Genomic DNA, 21,177 nt, shown 5'->3' with positions numbered 1-21,177 from the left:
TCATTGACCCGGATATCTTGGAGGTGATGCCTTAGCCGACGAAGGGGGATCAGTCTAGACCCGAGGATATGCAGCCTAGAGTGGGGAAAGGATCACGGCGGGTGAGGGAAAGGATGGCTTAGACCCAGCCAGAGCAGCATGTGCCTTCACAGTACCAGTTTCCCGGCTACCCTTCCTTCTTCAGCCTTGAGATAAGAGTGAGTGAGCTCACAGAGAGGGTGTCTGCTACCTTGACTCTCCGGAAGCTCCATGAGATGGAGAGGTGTTGGGGATGACAGAGGAGTCTTCCATTCCTTTGGCGTGGACATCGGGACCGAGGCAGCGCAGCCGGTGTGGTGGAGAGGTGTTGGGGGTGACAGCGGAGTCTTCCATTCCTTTGGCGTGGAGCGGTCTACTTGAGGAGTTACCCCTACGGTTGCTTGGCCTCATGGTGTGTGGGAGCAGATCCCGGTGTTGGTGGCGTCGCGGGTGAGGGTACAACTAGAGCGGGCATGTCTGGAGGCGGTGGTGGTGATGAGGAGATGGAGGAGCAGGCCATAGAGTGATGTTTTCTTTGTTGGTCTTGTTTTATATATACTTTTTCTCATGGATTTGTCATGTTTAGTACTCGGTTGATTATTTGTTGTTGTTGGCACTTGGTTGGTAGTACTTTATTAGACTTCGGTTTGTATTGTGGCCATAAGGCCGTACTTTGAATGCCTTTCAGACATTTGTGAAGGATTTTGTTGTCGGAAACACGTTTCCGACTTGTGTATTTGTTGCTTTAGACCTTGCAAGTGACGAATTGGGGGAAATATGACCTGTGGCTACTCGATCGAGTAACTGCAGGGATGACATCTGAGGAGTATTCTGATCTCAGCCAACTCGATCGAGTAACTGATGAACTCGATCGAGTAAGTCCAGCTCGATCGAGTACCTTACGAACTCGATCGAGTAACCCTGTAACAACTCTATTTCGTTTCAACAATTGTTGGCATTATCATGACGATGATTGTTGTTATAAAATTTCTTGCTGTGGGTATATCATATCGTAGTATTATCTCAACGGTGGTTATACAGTGTGCATATTGGTAGGATTTATACAATTTTCGATGATATTTATATAAGTTCATATGCTAAATCAAATTGCTTCAGATGATGTAGTGTACAATGATTATAATTTTTGCTGCGTATTTGGTATGGTCGTATAAGATAATAGTTCATGCCATGTTGAATAGTTGATGATGAAATGTTCGGTTGTGTTGTTCACTTTGCTAATAGTTTCATATATATGAGTCATATTTACGTAATGTCAAGGAAGTGTCGTGGTTGACATGAGTCAAAATGTGCATTGTGATTTGTTAAGTAATGTCAATATAGAATGATGTTTTATCGACTTGGCCTTTCGTAAAATTGTTTTGTTGGTGAACTTCAGGGACGAAGTTCCTTTTAAGAGGGGAAGAGTAATGTCGCGTAGAAAATGACGTATTTATAGCAATTTTATAGTATTTAAATGACATTTGGTAGTATTTTAAGTGGTTGCTTGGATAATTTTGTAATGGTTATTGTGTAACTGAGTAGCAGTTTATAATTGTTGAATAGAATAGCATGTTGTTATATCTTATCTTCAATTAATTGTTCATTATGTTGTCATGAGAATTGGATGTTAGTAGCAAATAGTAGAGTCGTTGTTAGTAGAATTGTATTGCGTGGTTGAAGTAATAGAGTGGAATGAATGAAGTGTTGTTGTGCAACAGTAATAGGACTGTCATTTTGAGTGTTTGTATGTGTTAGTTGTTGGCAAGTAATGAATGAAAGAATAGTCTGATAGTTGTGTTGGTTTACATTTGAGTAATATCATGGGATGAGTATAAGTAATAATCAAGTTAGTTGTCTTTGTGGGCAATGTGTAATTGGTGAGGTAATAGGAAGTCAGTGATCGATGGGGAGTTGTGTTGTGTGATTTGTGCCAAGATAGATGATGATGATGGTTGATGAACATGCATAGCGGGATGGTATTCCTAAGCGGTTGGGTTGTCCTGTGTCGGATAAACAGTGATGGTTATCTTGGTTCTTTGACCTTGTGTTGCGGGGGAGGGTGAGTCGAACTTCAGGGACGAAATTCTTTGAAGGGGGGAAGACTGTAATACCCGTCCTTTTAGGGACCCGTTGACCGACGTTGACTGACGTTAGACACTGATCTTGACCTTGGGAAACTTTACAAGTGATGACTTGTGACGTGGTGAGCTGGTTTGTGTGGTACTCGATCTTGCTGAGGCTACTCGATCGAGTAGCTTGGGAGCTCGATCGAGTAGAGGTCACTCGATCGAGTAAGTTAGTTACTCGATCGAGTAACGAGTTTGCAGCGGGGAATTATAATTCGTATGTCGTGAAACCCCAGATCATTTCCGCACCTTCTTCCTAAACCTTGATGTCGTCACCTCCCTTATCCTTCACCATAATCCCTTTCCTTGAGGCCTTTGAGGATGCTTACACCATGGGGATGGGATGCTTGAGTCGTGTAGCGGTCTTGACGCCGGATTGCTTTGTATAGGTATGTCACCATCATCATCATCATCATCATCATCATCATCATCGTCGTCGTCGTCGTTGTTTTCAGTTAGGTTTGTAGTGATAATAATGGATGGTTGTAATATTTGTATAGGTGGTTTGCTTGATTGACTGGTATCTTGTGGTCGGACGCGGTATCGCTGCGGTTTGCTAAAGGCAGGTTCGCCTACTCAGTACTGTTGATTGTCTAGAGCGTCTGTTGATATTGCTTAGTTGGTGTAGAGTCGGTATTGCTGATTGGTTGCGGTAATTGTTAATGTTGTGTTGGCATAGTAGTCGGTGTTGGTTGTTGTACAGCTGATTGTGATTGTTTGTCTGTGATTCTCGAGGTGCGCCCTCGGCTGAGTGGAGTCACTTGCAGGAGTGGCTTCACGCCAGTAGTTCGCCCTCCGTGGAACCCGCCACGGGAAGGGATGTGCACATTAAGGAACATGGGTTTATCGCTCGGATTAGATGAGCGAGGCTTAGGTGGGAACGGCTGCGGTCCCCCACTGGCGGTGTGGATTACTGGTTGCGATTGGTAATCTGGCAGGACTGGACCTTCGGGCAGTCAGAGGTGTGTGGTTGGTTGGAGGAGGTGTGGTGTGTGTGCTGTTGTACTTGTGTTGTGTCTGCTTTTGTATATCTGTTATCTCAATCACTAACCTTGTGTGGTTTTGTTGTGTTGTCTGTTTCTGTTGTGTCTGTCGTGATCCACTATGGTGAGCAGTCAGTCTTAGCAGGTTAATGTTCGGATCTTAGCTGGGTGCTTGGAGGGACGAGTCTACTACAAGTCATGGCAGGGATAGCTTCACATAGTTGCAGTAGTCTTGAGTTGTATTTTTGTATCGTCTGTTGGTTTGTAAATCACTTGTAATATAACTTAAACGTTCTTTTATCGACATTTGATTATTACTGGCCTCCGGCAACCGAGATGGTAACGCCCTTATCTGCTAGGGAAGGCCTTGTTAAGGCTCCTTGGTAGATGGGGGTGTTACAAAGTGGTATCAGAGCGACGATTTTGGAACCTGTAACAAATAAGCCTAATGAACGTAGTGAGTCTAATCAAATGAACCTGGTGTATGTATGTTGGGAGCCCCAGCTGATGCATGATTTTGGGTGAGTAGGCGCCCTCATTTCAAAATGACGGCCCCATTATGCTTAAGCCAGTAACCGGTTATGGGGATATCGAGTCAGGAATTATGTGCCTAGTGTGATGATCACTTGGCCACTGCAGCCCCCGAAGGGGGTGACTTACATGGTCCATGTGGTGGTGCGGGAATGCATGGGCCCGGAGGGGATTCAACCCCCTCGTCATCATAAAAAAAAAAAAAAAAAAAGAATGGTAGTATTGGTTATTGAACCTGCGTACTTGCATTTGGAAGTCTAACTACTGACCATTGAGGCACTCATTTTTCATTGACCCATTTATGCGCTCAATTTATTTATCACCTTTTACTTGGGTTTTTGAGCCTAAAATTTTGGGGCCCTGTGCAGCTGTACGGGCCGCACAGGCCCAAAGACGGCCCTTCACTCTCTCCACATATATTACAGAAATGAGGTGCACACTTTTGTGCGGAGGGAGTATCATTTATGAGCGATTAAAATCTATTAGAAATCGAGAGGGAGAGTTGCATAAGGGAAATCGATGTATTATTGAATTCGTTCGTTTTTTCTATCGATTACATATGAGACTATATATAGTAGACGATATAGCACTAATAATATATCTCAAATCTTCCATATTTGGTAACCGAGATACTATACTATAATACCGATATATTATTCCGACATCGGTATAATACGATATACGGTAATATCTCTATCAAAATCTTTGATATTCCTGTCCATATGTAAGATAAAATATAGTCATGCATTATTTCAATTAATTCGCCTTTGTAAGTACAACAAGAAGAATATTAAACCTTTGTATGTTCTTAAACTTTAAAATTAAAGTTATTTGGTTACAATTTATGCATTGACAAGTGCGTAACAGGAAATGACATGGTGCACGTGGTACATGTTAAATTATGCTCAAAAAGGAAAAGGTAAACTACTGGTTGAACAAGTCAAAAAAAATGTAAACTTTTAGTTGAATTGGAGGAAGAATAAGTTAACTTATAGTTTCTGAACTTTTCTGAACTAAACTTATACGATCTTAACATAATTTATAAGATGTTAACTATTTTAAACTGAATTTATATGATCTTATTTTTTCTGAACTATACTTAAATGCTCTGTATTGATCGAACTTATAGGAGATGAACTTTTATTAACTTTAAGATCCGTGAACTGAACTTATATATAAAATCTTAAATTTTATGAACTGAGCTTTTCTTAACTTAAGAATCTAAATTAAACTGAACCTATAGGATCTGAACTGAACTTAAGAATCTTAAATTTTCTACGGAAAATTCACGTGGTACCCTCGAACTTTGCCATTTTTCACGTGGTACCCTACTTTTTAAGTTTGTGTATATGATATCCTTGAAATTAGATTTTCAAGCGCAACATGCCCTATTTATCGTTTTTAAAATTTTCAATTGAGCATAAATTATAGTTCAGAAATCGAAATTGACTAATTTTTTTTTTCAAATTGATTAACTCTTCGAGATCTATAAATTGATAAAACGAAAATGATCATTCGAAAATTTAAGATCCAAGATATGTTTGATTTGAAATTTTCGTTAAAAAAAACCCTATAAAATGTCAGTCGGCAATTTTTTTTCTCAAAATTGTACATTATGACGAGATAATCATTTAACGAAAAAAAATTAGACGATTCTGACTTTCGATCTAGGAATTATGCGCAATTGAGTTTTTTTAAAGCGACAAAAAGATATGTTGTGCATGAAATTCAAACATTGAAGGTATAATGTACACAAACTTAAAAAGTTGGATACCATGTGCAAAATGACAAAGTTCGAGGGTACCACGTGAATTTTCCGAATTTTCTAAACTGAACTTATACTATCTGAATGTAATTTAAAGGAAGTGACTTTAAGGTCATTCTTTGGACTTAAAGTCATCATTTTTAAATACAGTTCAGATCCTACAATTTCAATTCAGGAAAATTCAAATATTATAAGTTAAGTTAGATTCTATAAGCTTAGTCAGAAAAATTCTGATCCTATGAGTTCAGTTCAGATTCTATTAGTTAATTTCATAAAAATTTAGTTCAATTCATGCATACTTTTCTATAAATTTAAATCTTGTGAATCTAGTTCAGACAAATTTGAACAGATCCTATAAATTCAGTTAAGAAAATTAAAATAATATAAATTTAGTTTCGAAAAATTTAGTAGTGTTACATCCAACAAAACAAACATGGGCTAAGCCCTAAGGGCACCAAATTGCTGCTTCTTTAAGGGCAAAAAGATGGGTTTTTAGTTTTTGAGATTTTTTTTTAACTTTTAAATAATGATGTGTTTTGCCAAAAAGTGTTTTTAAGTCCAAAAACACTTTTAAAACCAGGCCAAACACACACTAAATTTATGAAATTTTCTCATTTGTAACTTTCAATTATTTCAATTTCTTATTTGTATTTTCATTTGTAGTTTTTTTTTTTTTTTTTTTTTTTTTTTTTTTTTTTTTTTTGAGAATTGTTTTTTGAATTATTCATATAAAACTCTTGGCTTCAAGTTCAGAAAACGTTTTATTTTTTTTCCAAATAATCGTCTTTACAATATATTTGGTTTGAAAAAGAAAATTGTTTTTAAACTCGTAGTTGGGGGTTATGGTAAGTCATAGTTTTTTAACGAAATAAACTTTGAATGATCAAAACTCCCAACAAGCTTTGAAAGTGATTCTTTATTTGAAATTCACCATCTTGACGTGATCTTTGGTCTGAAAAAGAAATTTATTATTTTCTGAAGTTATAGGCAAAAATTAATTAGATAGCCAAAGTTTTTGTTTTTTTTTTCCAAAAAAAAACTATAAATGAAAAAATAAAACAATTGAAGGGTACAAATAAGAAATCCCTAAATTATTTTATACTTTATTCGTTCCGGTCATTTGTTTACCTTTGATTTTGGCAAGATGATGAAGAAAAGAGGACCAATTATTATGATGATCACAAGTGGACCAAATAACCGGATTCGTTAATATCGACGACGTTTTAGTAAACGTCGACGACGTTTTTCATAAAAAAGACGACCTTGCCCCTGCTATCTCACTTCACCATTTCTCTCTATTCTCTCTAACTCAAAACTCAACTTCCACCAACATTCAACTTCCACCAACATTCAATCCATTCGTCCACCACCACTACCACACCCCCGCCGCTGCTACCACCACGCCACTGCTACCACCACGGCCCTGCTACCACCACGCCCCTGCCGCCGCTGCTACATTTAAAGGTAAGTGCCGTTTTTTTTTTTGTTAAACTAGTTTAGAAGTTGAATGTAATTGAATTAAACTATGAAATTAAATTGTTTTGTTTCCTTTATTGTTATTGTTAATCGATTAAATTGATTAGATTTTGTTTTAGAATTGAAATTAGGTTATGTGTTAGGTTTTTATTAAAATTAATTGAATTAGTTTAGAAATTGATAGTTTTTCTATTAAAATTCATGTTAATTAGTTGTTATTATGTAAATTTTGGTATTGTTATCTGTTGTTTGCGAAATATAGTTGATTGGGATTGATTTTTGAGTCGAAATTTGTTGTTGTTAATCGGATTGGGAGTGAATTTGCTGCGTTTTGTGGTCGAAACCACGGCCAAACGTTGGAAATGGACGTTTGGGCCGTGGTGAAACGTTGAATTCCAACGTTAAAGGGCAGAGCAACGTGGGAAATGGACGGTTGGCCGTGATCAAACGTTTAATTCTCACGTTTGACCGTGGTCAAACGTTGGAAAAAAATGTTTGGCCGTGGTCAAACATCCATTGTCGTTGTTTGGCCGCGGTAAAAAAAAAAAAAAATGTTTGCCCGCGGTAAAAAAAAAAAAAAATGTTTAGCCACCGTCAACTAAGGGATTTTTTTGTTCAACCGCGGTCAAAGAAGGGGTTTGTTTTGTTAGTCCGCGGTAAATTAATTTTTTTTTTTTTAAAAACCGTGTTTTATGCTATTATTTGCCGATTTTTGTTACTTTATATGATATTTAGTCGATTAACGTGTTTTCTAACAACTTCCAATTTCCTAATGCAGATGGCAGATCGAAATGAGAGAGGAAAGGCAATCATGAATGCTCCGGCTCCGCCTAACATACACGACCGTCTGCATTGGGCGTTATGTTACGGCTCAAGCGTCGTTGCGAGTTAAGCAGGCCCACAAGCAGCCACCCCCACTTCGAGAGACGTCTGGTATGGTTATGATGCCTACTCCCGGTCACGTCGTTAGCGAGTCGGAGGAGGCGAGGTCTCGGGAGGTTGCTGGTAGTTACCAGCATGATAGAGATGATGAGCCGTCGGATGACGGTTCTGGGGAGGAGGAGGAGGACGCTGGAGAGTATGTGGTCCAACCGAACCCGGCACCGCCGAGAGTGTTGAGTCTGAAGTTGGGCCGGGATAGTAGAGGACGTTATTCGAGTGTTAGAGAGTCCTCTAGCACCGATAGGTCGAGGAGGCCGAGTAGGGATAGTTCTTGGATCCTGAGAGAGCCCGTTCCTGGTGGTCCTAGGAACATTAGCACCCTACGGAGTTTTGGTGGTCACGTTGCGTTCAACAGTTGGTCGGACCCTAACCCGGAGAATATGAGGTCGTGGATCAAGCTCTACGAGAGGCCGAAAGCTGTGAGGGAGATTAGGAACATGGTTCTCATTGAGGGTGTTGCAGCTAGGGTACAGGCGAGCGGGCTTGGTGTTTTGAAGGAGTGTTTTACCACCGGTCTAGATGATAACCTCCTTAGTGCTTTTATCGAGAGGTGGCACCCGGATACTAACACTTTCCATATGCCTTTTGGAGAGATTAGTATCATGCTCCATGATGTCCAACATATTCTTGGGATACCTGTTAGTGGTGATCGGGTTATTGTGGCCGGTTCGGTCGAGGATGATGACAGTGGTTTGCGGGGCAAGATTGCGAGGTTTTATGGAGTTCCTGAGTCCGATGTTGCACCACCGCTCTACAAGAATGGCGGTATACTAACATCGGAGTTGAGGCAGGTTGTTTACCTAAGGAACGAGCATGACTCGTTACGGGCTTACCTCTTGATGTTACTGGGTCATACTCTTTTCATGGATAAGAGTGGTGATAGGGTGTCCGCTCAGTTGTTGCCCTTGTTTGATAGTCTTGAGCGGGTTGGTTCATATGCTTGGGGTGCGGCTTGTTTGGCTTACTTGTACCGACAGCTAGGGATGGCATCGCGCCGAGATAGTGCGGGTGTTAGTGGGTGTCTACCGTTACTCCAGGCGTGGATATACGAGTACTTTCCCAGGTTCCGACCCGGTCTTTGGATTCTTTTTGAGGACCGTCCTCTTGTTGAGGCTTGGGCCAACTTGCCTCGGAGTAAGGGCGAGTCTCGTACTTTTCGGTTGTATCGTCATAGTTTGGACGATCTTAGGGCGAGCATGTCCGATGGTTGCCTTACGGGAACCGTCCTCGGGGAGCTTGCGAGTATCGCTTTACTCGGGTTTTATCAGACATCTTGATATAGTAGAGCCGTACCAGCCGGATCGATGCATGCGTCGTTTGGGTACCGTCGGGATGTCCGCCTCGATGCCTATTGCGGTGAAGGAGTCTCGGCCCGCGAACGGGACTTACAGGCTGGATTTCGGGCAAGAGCCCGATAGGACATGGATGTCCGAGATATCCATCATACACCTCCGACACCTGTCAAAGAAGGCATATATGCCTTTCGAGTGTACTAAGGGATACATGTCTTGGTATGTAGAGCATTCACACCCATACTTTTATCCCCCTCACACCGCGTCCATTTTCGGCTGTCGAGTTTCATGAGGAGCCTAAGTCGCCCTAGTGTTAGTCGTAAGTTGAAGAATGTCTTCCAGCAAGATGATGAGGAGACCGAGAGAGAGACTCTAGAGGATTTGTTTGCGGGGATGCGTCCTTACTATGCAGACGTGTATGATGACTAGTTTCTTTTCATTTTCTTATGTTTTTCTATTTCGTTGGATTATGTATGTTTGGATGATGTTTGTATGGTTTTTTTAGTATCTTTGTATCGATAATTTTTATGTTTTATTTTTATTATTGTTTGGAGACGGTATTTAAGTAAATGCAACGATATTTAATTAAATGACTTTAAACATAATTTAATTAAAACATTCATTAATTGAAATACAAGGACATTACATAAAGCACTTAAAATATGATTAAAACATAAACCACTTAAAACATAAATTCAAAACTAACAACAACACACCATTCCCTAAACCCTAAACCCTAAACCCTAAACCCCATACCCTAAACCCTAAACCCCATACCCTAAACCCTAAACCCTAAACCCTAAACCCTAAACCCCAAACCATAAACGATTATTACTTAAAACATAACATAATTAAATAACTATCGAACTTAATTATCTTCCGATGATGAAGACGACGATTCCTTATCTTCTTCATGGTCATGAACCTCAATTTCTTCAGGTTGGGTAGACATATATTCAGTCAACAAATCATTCAAGTAGAGATATAGAATTCCTTGGCCCGGCACTCTACCAGCACATAAGTCTGATAGTCTTGGGTAATCGATCACGGTGAGAATGCGCTCAAAATATGTTAAGATGTCACTTTTTAACCTACGAAACTCCCACATCTTCTCGGTTAATGCTTCATCGAGACAACCTCATCTCAATTGCTGGAGTTAGCACATCTTCTCGGTTTCCTTGTAAAATTATACAAAGGCTACCAATTGGAGGCTCTTCAAGCATGTGCCATACAGTGGCACTGGGAACCACTGATTCAAGACGCTCAATTAGAATTGGTAAATTTTGAACAATTAGGTCGATTCTTATTTGATAAACTCTGGTTTTTTGTGCATTTGTGAGATCCATTTTAGAATTGTTTGTTGTGAATAGAATTGGATGTTGTGATTAGAATTGGATGTTGTGATTGAAATTGAAATAGAATGACCTATTTATAAGCTAGTAATTGTAACGGCTATTTATTAATTGTAACGGCTATTTTTGAATTATAACGGTTATTTTGAATTATAACGGTAACATTTGAATTATAACGGTTATTTTGAATTATAACGGTAACATTTGAATTATAACGGTTATTTTGAATTATAACGGTAACATTTGAATTATAACGGTAACATTTGAATTATAACGGTTATTTTGAATTATAACGGTAACATTTGAATTATAACGGTAACATTTGAATTATAACGGTTATTTTGAATACTCATCTATATTAACATATTTATCTTCTTCCAGTTTTCAATCATCCTCATCTTCTTCTACTTTTGACTTATATTTTCTTCCTTATCTATCCACTAATGTCGACATCATCCACAATGGGGAGAAATCACCCAATTGAAGGCCTTAACTTTAAGAATCAACGTTGCAATATTTGCCGCTAAAACGCTATCATCATGATTTCCGGGTCAATAAGTAATCCAATGAAAGCGTACTTTAAGTGTTTAGTTTGCAATAATTTTGTGTCGTGGTTGACTGAAGATCATTTGACAATAACAAAAAGGTTGGAGATAGCATGTGAAGATGAAGGTGATGACGCATCAAGTGGAAAAGCCATGAAAGAGCAAGTGATATGTTTGAAAGAGGAAATTTCGAGTTTGTCAAAGATGATGAAGTTTTATTTCAAGTGTATCTTGTATTTGTTTGTGTTTCTTATGTTAGCCATTGTTATGAAGTAGTGAGTATTTGCAAAAATTTCCAAATTTGTATTAGTTGTCATGAATTCCAGAAATTTCAGAAATTAGTAATTGTTATGATTTTCATTAATATATTACATTACACAAGTGAACTTAATAGTTTTTTCAATGCGAACAACTACTAACTGAGATAACTGTCGCACTATCAGAGACCTGACTTCTACGACGTCTTTTCGGAGTTTCTAACATGAACGCTTGCCAAATCTCAATGTTATGTTGGTACAAAGTCTCTAGGTGAACGACACTGGGATCTCGGAAGGTCAACCAAGCGGGATCAAGTGGCGGCATAAGGAGACTCTCAAGGGGGCTGCTAGAATGCAACCGCATCCAATGGCTATGATGTAGGACAAACCACAAAATACCACACGGTAGTCGGCCTTCAACTCGGGTCTTCAATGGCATGATAGTTTTGCAACTTCCTTCCCAAACATTCTTCCCGTCTCGCAGTGTATGACCAATCACACATATCGTCCAGTTGAACATCGTTGCAAAAACTAGCAAATCGTCGCTACACATCCAATGGTCCTGCCCACAACCAATCTGCTGAAAAAACTCAACTCGTCGAACTGCTAAATCTAACCCTGACATACCGCTGAGTGGTGATAGAAAACCTCCATATAACTCTGCGTAGATAGAGTCGGACTTCATCTCCCTCGAACACCATTCCCGCATAACTATATAATCTGTCTCTCGGCCTCGCTGGGCGTGTGATATTACCTGGAATCCACAATGACCGTCATCTCCAACATCCACCCAACCATCGAAGTGGCCCCACAAAACCTCAGGTATACCCCACCGTTTGACCCATGTTGATATAAAGCCAATGGTAAAGTTCATTCCCAAAGGAGCACCGGGAGTTCCTGATTCGAAATCACCATTTCTTTGTTGAACCTCTGCATTTGTTGAACAGTGAGTACTTGGTGTCCCGAACTTCCTTTCTGCGTGCTCAAAACCCGACTTGTTTCTAGTGGTTGAACCTCTTGGACGACCTTTCGGGTGCTCATTAATAGGGGGTGGCAAAATCTCTTGGTCCTCCGGTCTTTGGAAATCACGCAACAAGTCTATGGCCGCCCTTAGTTTAACCGGTCACTTTGTGCCTCATATCATTCGCTAATTCATCCCATAAATCACCGTCATTTTTCGGCATTTGTTGAGGAATATCATACACCAATGTCTTCCAAAAGACATGAATATCCTCGAGATGGACCCTCCTACCTTTTCCGTGCAAAGATACCAAATTGCATGCACAAGGTAATCCATGAGTCGTTCGCATCACGTGTCGGCATCGATCATTCAATCCGATACCCAAACCAAGGCCTCTAGTAAGTTCTTTCTCCATTAACTCTATGGCCTTAGTAGACACGTTTCCTTGCAATAAGGAGAAAGTACGAGATGTTCTCCTAGGTTTACTCATTTCATCTTCGAGTTCTTTCTTAATCTTCGAGTGTTGACTTTCAAGCATGCCGTGGATACGGGACCACATGGAGTCAAGTGTGAGATGCTTTGACTTCAACCAAGCCTTCAATAGAGAATGTGTTGACTCAACACGGGAAGTTGCCGTGTTACCAAAATGTAAGACCTCGTTTGTATAGCATAAAACGAACTTCCCTGCGTGTGGACCCCAAGTTGTCCGTACATAATCCACCATTTTTGGCCACTTACGTTGGAAACACCGCCACGCACGCTGAAACGATTCCTCGAATCGAATTGATCACCTTAAACCAACCATCTTCATCATTTGAGATGACAAATTTCCTCATACTTTCAGTTTGGTATGTTGTCAAGGCTTTTGCATTGACGACTTTGTTCACATGCCATCTACACAACAAATGCTCACCCAGGAAATACTTGCTCAAGAGCGCCGATCAAACCCAATTCCCGGTCGGTGACAAATACAAATAGGGACGCAACTCCGGTGGCATCTAAAATCGCAGCTAAATTTCTCAACACCACGGTAATTCACGTCAGACTCGGTAGGAATCATCGCACATGCAATTAAGAAGGACGATCCCATGGGTGTCACACCAACCATCTCAATGAGTGGATTCTGGTAAATGTTGGTTTTATAAGTCGAATCCATGAGGACCACATAAGGATAAGCCCTAACAACTTAATCGCTTGAGGATGAGCCATGAAAATGTGAGTCAACTCTTTTGACTCCTCGGAAGAAATCTCGTAGAAGTGGACGTATTTCGCTGCCACCGCTAGAGCCAACATTTGCTGAGCGGTGTTTCTTTCACCCATTTCTTCTTTCTTAATTTTCCTTGTTTCATTATACAGTTGGGTGCTTGACGGTTGAGGTTTATCAGGGGATCTCAAATGAAGACCATTTTTAATATCCCTCGGTTGAACCCCGGCCAATGTTTGTTGCCTAACATATGCCTTCTCTTCCGCGTCCAATCCCGCAAAGTGCCGATCCCCATCCTTATAAACGGCTACGTTGTGGTTGTGTAGTCCACCACCCTCGGAGGTTACAATGTTCCACACCACCGTCCCTTTATCATTTTTAGACACGAAATTTTGAACGGCACGAATACGAAACTTGCATGAACACTTCTGCGACCTCCTTGGCTTTTCAAGATCGTCCGTTTCTTTTGGTTTACCATGTCTTTTACATCGAAAATAACTTGCCAACAACCCGTTCTTTTTCCTATTTTTAGCTCCATTATTAGCTTTAACCAAAGCAAACCCATTCTCGAATGCGATTTTCTGAGCCCAATTGAAAGCTTCGTCACGCGTTTCGAAATCTATAGTAGTCTCGAACAACGGGTTGTAATCAATTGGATTATCGCCAAAATCCTCCCACGATTCCTGTTACAAGCAATAACGACTATAGTAAGACAATAAAAAGGAATCATATACTACATAAATTGCGTAAAACGAAAGAAAAACATGTAAAAACGACTTATTCATGCCTAAAACACGAGACCCAACAAACGACCGCGGCCAAACATTACTTTCCATCGATCAACCGCGGACGAACAACGAAAACCAACTTCAATCCACGGCCAAACAATGAAAATCAACATTTGACCACGGCCAAACAACGAAATCCAACGTTTGACCACGGCTGAACATTGAATTCCAACGTTTGACCACGGCCAAACATCGAAATCCTACGTTTGACCATGGCCAAACGTTGAAATCAAACGTTGGACCATGGCCAAACGTCGGAAATCAATGTTTGGTCCGTGGCAAACGTTGGTTTCCAACGTTTGGACCGTGGTCTGAACGTTGGTTTCCAACTTTGGCCATGGTTCATCTTTCGGGGGACATTTTTCAGTTTACGCAACAAATTCAAACATTCGCTACTACTAAGTTAATACGTCAATTAATTCAACTATCGAATAGAATGAACGATGCGCAAAAAAAATTGATAAATTAAGCAAATGATTAAGTTGTTTACATACCGTTGAATCGAGGTCCGACATATTGTTAATTGTTGTTGTTGTTGTTGTTTGTTTTGAATTTAGTTGAGTTTGAGAGAATTTTTTTTTAGAGAGATAAAGTCATAAGGGCAGTCATCGTCTTTTTAATGAAAAACGTCGTCGATATTTACTAAAACGTCGTCGATATAAATCAGCCCCCCCAAATAATTATGGAGGATCAATTTGTTCAACAAAAGGTAAATAAATAGATTTGTATCCAATTGAGTTTGACATATGTTGTAGATGTCGTATGACTTTTTATTAATGATAATGATCTTTTCTCAAAAAAAAAATTGTTCAACAAAAATACTCTCAAAATAGAAAGGTAAATAAATGACTGAGTTACCCTAAAATAAAAAAGGTAGACAAATGACCGGTAGAGAGGAAATAATAGAAAAAATGTGGGTGAGTTGCGACTTGTCCATAGTGTAGGTGTATATATAAGTCATCAAAGAGAAGATGCATGAAACACAAAGGAAGAAGATGGAACAGAAAGCTCATGTTATTGATCTTCCCGTAATTGACTTAACTGCCCCTGACCAGCTTTCCACCGCTGCTTTGATCCGCCAGGTTTTATTCTACCCTTTTGGGTACATTCTTTTTCTTCATTCTTTCTTATTGTTACTCCATTTGTGTTTTCTTCATTCTCGTCAACTTTTCTGTATCCTAATTCCTAATTAATGGCTAAGTTAGGATTTGAAATTATGAAATAAATGTGAGGTAAAAGTTTTATGGATGTCGTAATAATAAAATATTTAACTTTTAAGAACTTTTTAAATTTAGTCTTTTGATTTTAATAGTATGCTAGAAGAGAAAAAAAAATAGATCATTGACTAGACAGAAAAATTCCTACAACCGATTATATTTACCACCAGATAGATTATACAGTAAATATTATTGAGCTGATTTATCAAGTTACTAAGTAATCTGAATAGTTGAGTTCAATTAACTTTTAGGGTCCGTTTGGATTGAAAGAATTGGAGGAAGGGGAGGGGAGGGAAAGGAAGGGATTCAATTTCTTTCGTTTGGTTACAAAATATGGAAGTAGGAAAATGGAGGGGGAGGGAAATGAGAGGGAGGGAAATGAGAGGATCTATTTTCTCCCCTATAGAACAAATAGTCATCTTTCCATCGGTGGCAAGATTTGGAAAGAAAATCCCATTTAATTAGAAAAAGACAATTTTACCCTTACTAAAAATCTAATACACTCACACACATCACACACATGACATATCAGACGACATAATATCTCTCATTATTCATCATATACTATTAGCATCCTCCATCCATTCTCCTTCCTCCCTTTCCATTTCCCTCTCACCAATTTTGTTATCCAAACAACCTCAATTCATTTACCCTTCCCTTCCCTCCTCTCACTCCCCCTCCCCTCACTCCCCTTCCCCTCTCCTTCCCTCCTAAAATGGTATCCAAACACACCCTTGAGGGATTTAAAGGGAAAGGGAAAGGGAGGGGAGGGAATTAGAGGGGAATGAAAATTGATCCCTCCATTTCCCTCCTACAAGGCAAATTATTTCTCAACCAATATAGACAAGATTTGGAAGGAAAATCATCTCCTTCATTCTCTCTCCCCTCCCCTTCCCTTCCTTTCTCTTCCATCCTTCCCCCTGCCCTTCTTTTCCCTTCCTTTCTCTTCCATCCTTCCCCCTGCCCTTCTTTTCCCTTCCTTTTTTCCTATCCAAACAAGGTCTTATACTCCGTAGAAAGAATGAAATTCCTTTATAAAATAAGCCAACTTCAATAACTCTAGAAATGAGTCTAACAAAAATATTTTAATTATACATACAACTTGTTATAAGATCTATTAACTTTACTAACAGGGTTTGATCTTAATGTTAAAGAGTCCAACTTTTAATATGTAAATACCAATATAAGTTCTCAAAGAGGCCGGTGCTCTAGACTGGATAAGGCCTATCCTTAAACTTGAATTTTTTGACAATGACACAAAAAAAGTCTATAATACTCATTTCATCTCAAACGAATCTTTATGATTATTCATCCCATAATAGCATGAAAAACAAATTAAGAAGACAAAAGATTGGTAAGGGGTAAAGACTAATATTTAAATTAAATGACAAATTGACAAGAGCAATTTTCACTTAAAACCATTGCACTCGAGCACATATTCCGGTAATCGTATAGGCAGACAATAAATAAGTACTTTTTTCATTTCACTCAATATTTATTTATGTTTGAATTTATCCTCACGAGAAAAGACAATAAAATAACTAATCCGTATAAGTATAGAAAAAGCACACAAGATTGTATGTACTCTTGAGTCTTGTCCCACAAGCCACTAGGGGTGGTCAAACGGGGCGAGCCTGGCTGCATGCGAGTCGGGCAAAAATTGATCGGAGGGGTGAGCTTATGATGGGTCCGTGTTGGGGCCGGGCCGGGTTTAATATTCGGGACTCGAGACCGGCCCGGGAAAAGAGATGGACCTGTACGGGCTGCATGCAGGCCGGGTTGGTCTGGCCAAAAGTGGCCAAAGGGATGGGTCGGGTCAGCCCTTATGTTTGACCAGCCTACAGGCCACTATGTCTACTAGCTAGTCCGTATCTCTGATCGTAGATGTACTCCGTAGAATTGAAGAATTTAAGGCCTTAAAAGCTTAAAATGATAATAAAACTGGACAATGAAGATATATATAAGAAAAAATGGAAAATCAAATTGAATATTTAAAACAAACAATTAGACTTGTAATTTTTTTTTTGTTTTATAAAAAAACAGATGAAAATAGTGTGTTTTACATACTTCTTGTATTAGTATGACTCATTGAGCCATATAACATTGATTTATAAAAATATATAATTCAAGAATTATGATATACTGTAATATATAGTAGCAATTTGTCGATATCTCGATGTATGATCTAATAAGTAACAACGGTTCACTTTGTTTGTTAAATGTGTATTGTAGGCATGTGTTGAAACAGGGTTCTTCTACATTGTTAACCATGGCATTGACAAAGATCTACTCAATAAACTATTTGATGGAGCTCGAAAATTCTATTCGCTTCCGCTGGAAGACAAGATGAAATTGGCGAGGAAAGGAAATCGAGGATATACTGCACTTTATGCTGAAAAACTTGACCCTTCTCCCACAGCTAAAGGTTTACTTGCCTTACTCTTTTCATTACTTATTTCCATTGTTTAATACTGTCCTAACAAACATGATCCATGTCGGGTTGTTTCGGGACGGGTCAGAACACATGGAATTATGACTTTTTATCTTCTGGACTGGCCGGGATGGTTCAATTGTAATGGTCTAGTATTTGATTGTAATTATGTGACGTTAAAGAAAGTTGTATAAATATTGGCAGGTGATCCGAAGGAGTCTTTCTACATCGGTCCACTTGATTCTGAAGCAGGCAAGCTGAACCAATGGCCTTCCGAAGGTACTTATTAACCCTGAACCGTCCCAGAGGAGGAGCGCGCTGGACCCTTTTATACGCTTGCTAGTTATTGATGGTTATTACTTCATGTGCGAGTTGAAAACTTAATTTTTTGTTTTATGTTAAATTAGAGCTACTTCCAAATTGGAGGTCTACCATGGAAACATATCATAGAACAGCTTTGTAAGTTTCAGACTATATATCTTAAATCTCGGAGTCGTCTTAAATCTTAATCATATACAACTTTGTAATCCGAAATGTTTTTGTCTTTAAATTTCAAGGAGGGCGGCAAGAAGTTTGTTGTCGTTGGTTGCTCTGGCCTTGGACCAGGATGAAGTGTTTCTCAAGGAAAACGGATTTATGGACTCACCAATGGGATTCCTTCGCCTTCTTCGTTACCCAGGTCTCCTCTACGGTCTAGGGACACTCCTAGAAATATATTTTTCTTCAACGGTCAATTATATTACTCCGTATAAGTTTATAACATTAGCATAACGCTGATTCAGGTGACTTGGGTGGGTCGAATGACCAAGACATATTAGGTGCTTCAGCGCATTCAGATTACGGGATGATGGCTCTCCTTGCAACTGATGGTGTTCCTGGATTACAGGCATGTTCTCGTTAATGTCCTAAACAAATGAATGAAACGGAAGGAGCATTAGGTATTCCTCATTCAAAGGTCTTAATTTCGTTAATATTTCAGGTTTGCCGGGAAAGAGATCGAGAACCACGTATATGGGAGGATGTTCCTCATATTGAGGGGTGAGTGCAAGTCTTAATTTACCATTATTAGTGCTACTTAACTCTCACGTATTGACATGAAATTGAAATTCCAGAGCCTTAATCGTCAACATTGGGGACATGATGGAGAGGTGGACTAATGGCATTTTCAGGTAAATTAAAGAGCTCTCTTTTATATGTTATTTTTTTTTGATGACGAGGGTTGAATCCCCCCGGACCCATGCATTCCCGCACCACCACATGGACCATGTAAGCCATCCCTTTGGGGGCTGCAGTGGCCAAGTGATCATCGCCCCAGTTGGTAGTCGAACCCGGGACCTCTCAACTCCTGCATTTCTGCAAGTTTTAAGGTTTAACCTGGCTACCACTGGACTAACACCACTTGGTTCTCTCTTTTATATGTTACTTGTCCCTTTTACATGTCTCGACTTGCCCAATAAGGTATAACTCACTAAAAATAAAAATAGATAATAAGTGGCTAATATACCCAAAATGAAAATAGATAATAATTGACCGAGAGAGGGAGTATAATTATATAGATACATTATATATTCTAATTTATCATGGATGTTAAACTTTTGGCAGATCAACATTGCATAGAGTGAAACCAAACGGAAAAGAACGATACTCGGTAATACTCCCTTGTTTCTATTTGTCTCTTCTTTTTTCATATTTAGTTTTAGAAAAATTGACACTTTTAATTATTTTTGTCACATAGGCACCTTTCTTCATAGATCCTCCCGAAGAGTTTGTGGTTCAGTGCCTAGAAACTTGTTGCAGCGACTCAAATCCCCCAAGGTAAGTGTATAACACTAGACAGTCTCACAATAATTTACGGGTCACTTAAGTACCTGAAAAGAAAAATTATAAATACAGCCCTTAAGGTCGTATTTAAGGTACCAAAAAAGGAAAAAAAAAAAATTATTATATTTCATCATTTCCTACAACAGTGTCAACACAAGACTTGCTCAAAATTTTAAGTCATGAAATTAGTTCAATCTCTTCTATATGTGATTGCAGGTTTCCTCCAATTCGAGCTATTGACTATCTCGAAGAGCGTTTCAGAGTTACACATACTACCGCTACTTGATTTATGTTTCGCAATGATATAATAATTTAATAAAACGTCTTTGGATGATCTCAATTTAAATATCATCTCTTTGTACTTGGATTTATATCATTTTATGTATCAAATATAATTGTCTTAAAATAACAAAATGGTAACCATCGTGCCTTTTAAGAAAAATTATGATCTCAAAGTTCTCAAATTTCACATTCTCATTGTGACGGATAAAATCCTTCACAAGCTTGTAACATGAGATAAAGGGACAAGTTTGTCATTTTTTTATTGTTCTCGTTAATAAATCTTTCCTATAATTATCGTAGTTGCTCATTCATATACGCGTTTTACTTATTCTTGAATTTTTTTTCATTATTTTTCCATAGTATGCCCTTTCTTTAGAAACCCAAAAAAAAACTCTCCCTAATTCTCTCCCTAACAAAAGTACTCAAATCTACAAAATTATTCAACTCGTCAAATTACACACAAGTATGGATGCTAATTTTCGTATCAATCAATTAATAATTCTAATTCTTAATTTTATTAATTATATTATATCAAATTAATAAATTAATTTACACTAATCAAATTACAAATTAGGGTTTGCTTAAACCGTCGCCGGCGTTGGGTGAGGGACGGCGGCCGACGTTGTAATGATGCTCGATTTGTGGCCCGCCGGCAGTGGACTAGTCGACCAAAATTATTCAATTATTCGATGATATTCAAACTGGAGATAGAAGATCATGAAATTCGAGATATAGCTGCAATTAGTGCAAAAAATGATTATGCAATATGAATTGTGATTGTTGTCGTGATGAAAAAAGTGGGTAGGAAGGTATAGTTAGAACTTAGAATAGACAAGGGAACAAGTACATTGGGATTTGGGAAGAGCCACGACTAGATTTTTCAATGAATATCAAATCAGTTAACCTTTGTTTAATGAATCTTTATCATAATCCATTTGATAGTTTCTTTGCTCGTTTGATTTTTCATTTTTCGTTTTTTTTTTTTTTAACTTTTGTACTTTTCTTTGTTAAATTTACACAAGATCGTCCGGTGGCGGAAGGGAAGTGGCGGTAAGGGTGGTGGATGGTGGCTGTTTGGTAGTGGTGGTTGGATGGTGGTAGTTAGAGTGAAAAGATTAAATGAAGAAAGAGAAAGCGAATGAAAGAAGGGTATTAAAATGAAAATCATAAAAATAAAAGGGGTATT

The 21,177-nt window shown here is 38.8% G+C and overlaps 1 protein-coding gene across 1 annotated transcript; it reads left to right on the top strand.

Moving 5' to 3' along the window:
* The first annotated feature begins 15,144 nt into the window (after window positions 1–15,144).
* Window positions 15,145–20,151, top strand: LOC141591042 (azadirone synthase LFS-like). Its single transcript, XM_074411506.1, has 11 exons — window positions 15,145–15,322; window positions 17,690–17,882; window positions 18,093–18,167; window positions 18,296–18,347; window positions 18,446–18,567; window positions 18,671–18,774; window positions 18,868–18,926; window positions 19,001–19,057; window positions 19,491–19,536; window positions 19,624–19,703; window positions 19,926–20,151. Exons 1-11 carry the CDS (start codon window positions 15,212–15,214, stop codon window positions 19,993–19,995), a joined length of 969 nt encoding a protein of 322 aa, XP_074267607.1. The 5' UTR covers window positions 15,145–15,211; the 3' UTR covers window positions 19,996–20,151.
* The last annotated feature ends 1,026 nt before the right edge of the window (window positions 20,152–21,177 follow it).

Source organism: Silene latifolia, chromosome 7, assembly GCF_048544455.1.
Source record: "Silene latifolia isolate original U9 population chromosome 7, ASM4854445v1, whole genome shotgun sequence".
Classification (NCBI taxonomy): Eukaryota; Viridiplantae; Streptophyta; class Magnoliopsida; order Caryophyllales; family Caryophyllaceae; genus Silene; species Silene latifolia.
Note: the sequence above shows the minus strand (reverse complement) of the source record. Positions and strands in the feature narration are given on the sequence as shown.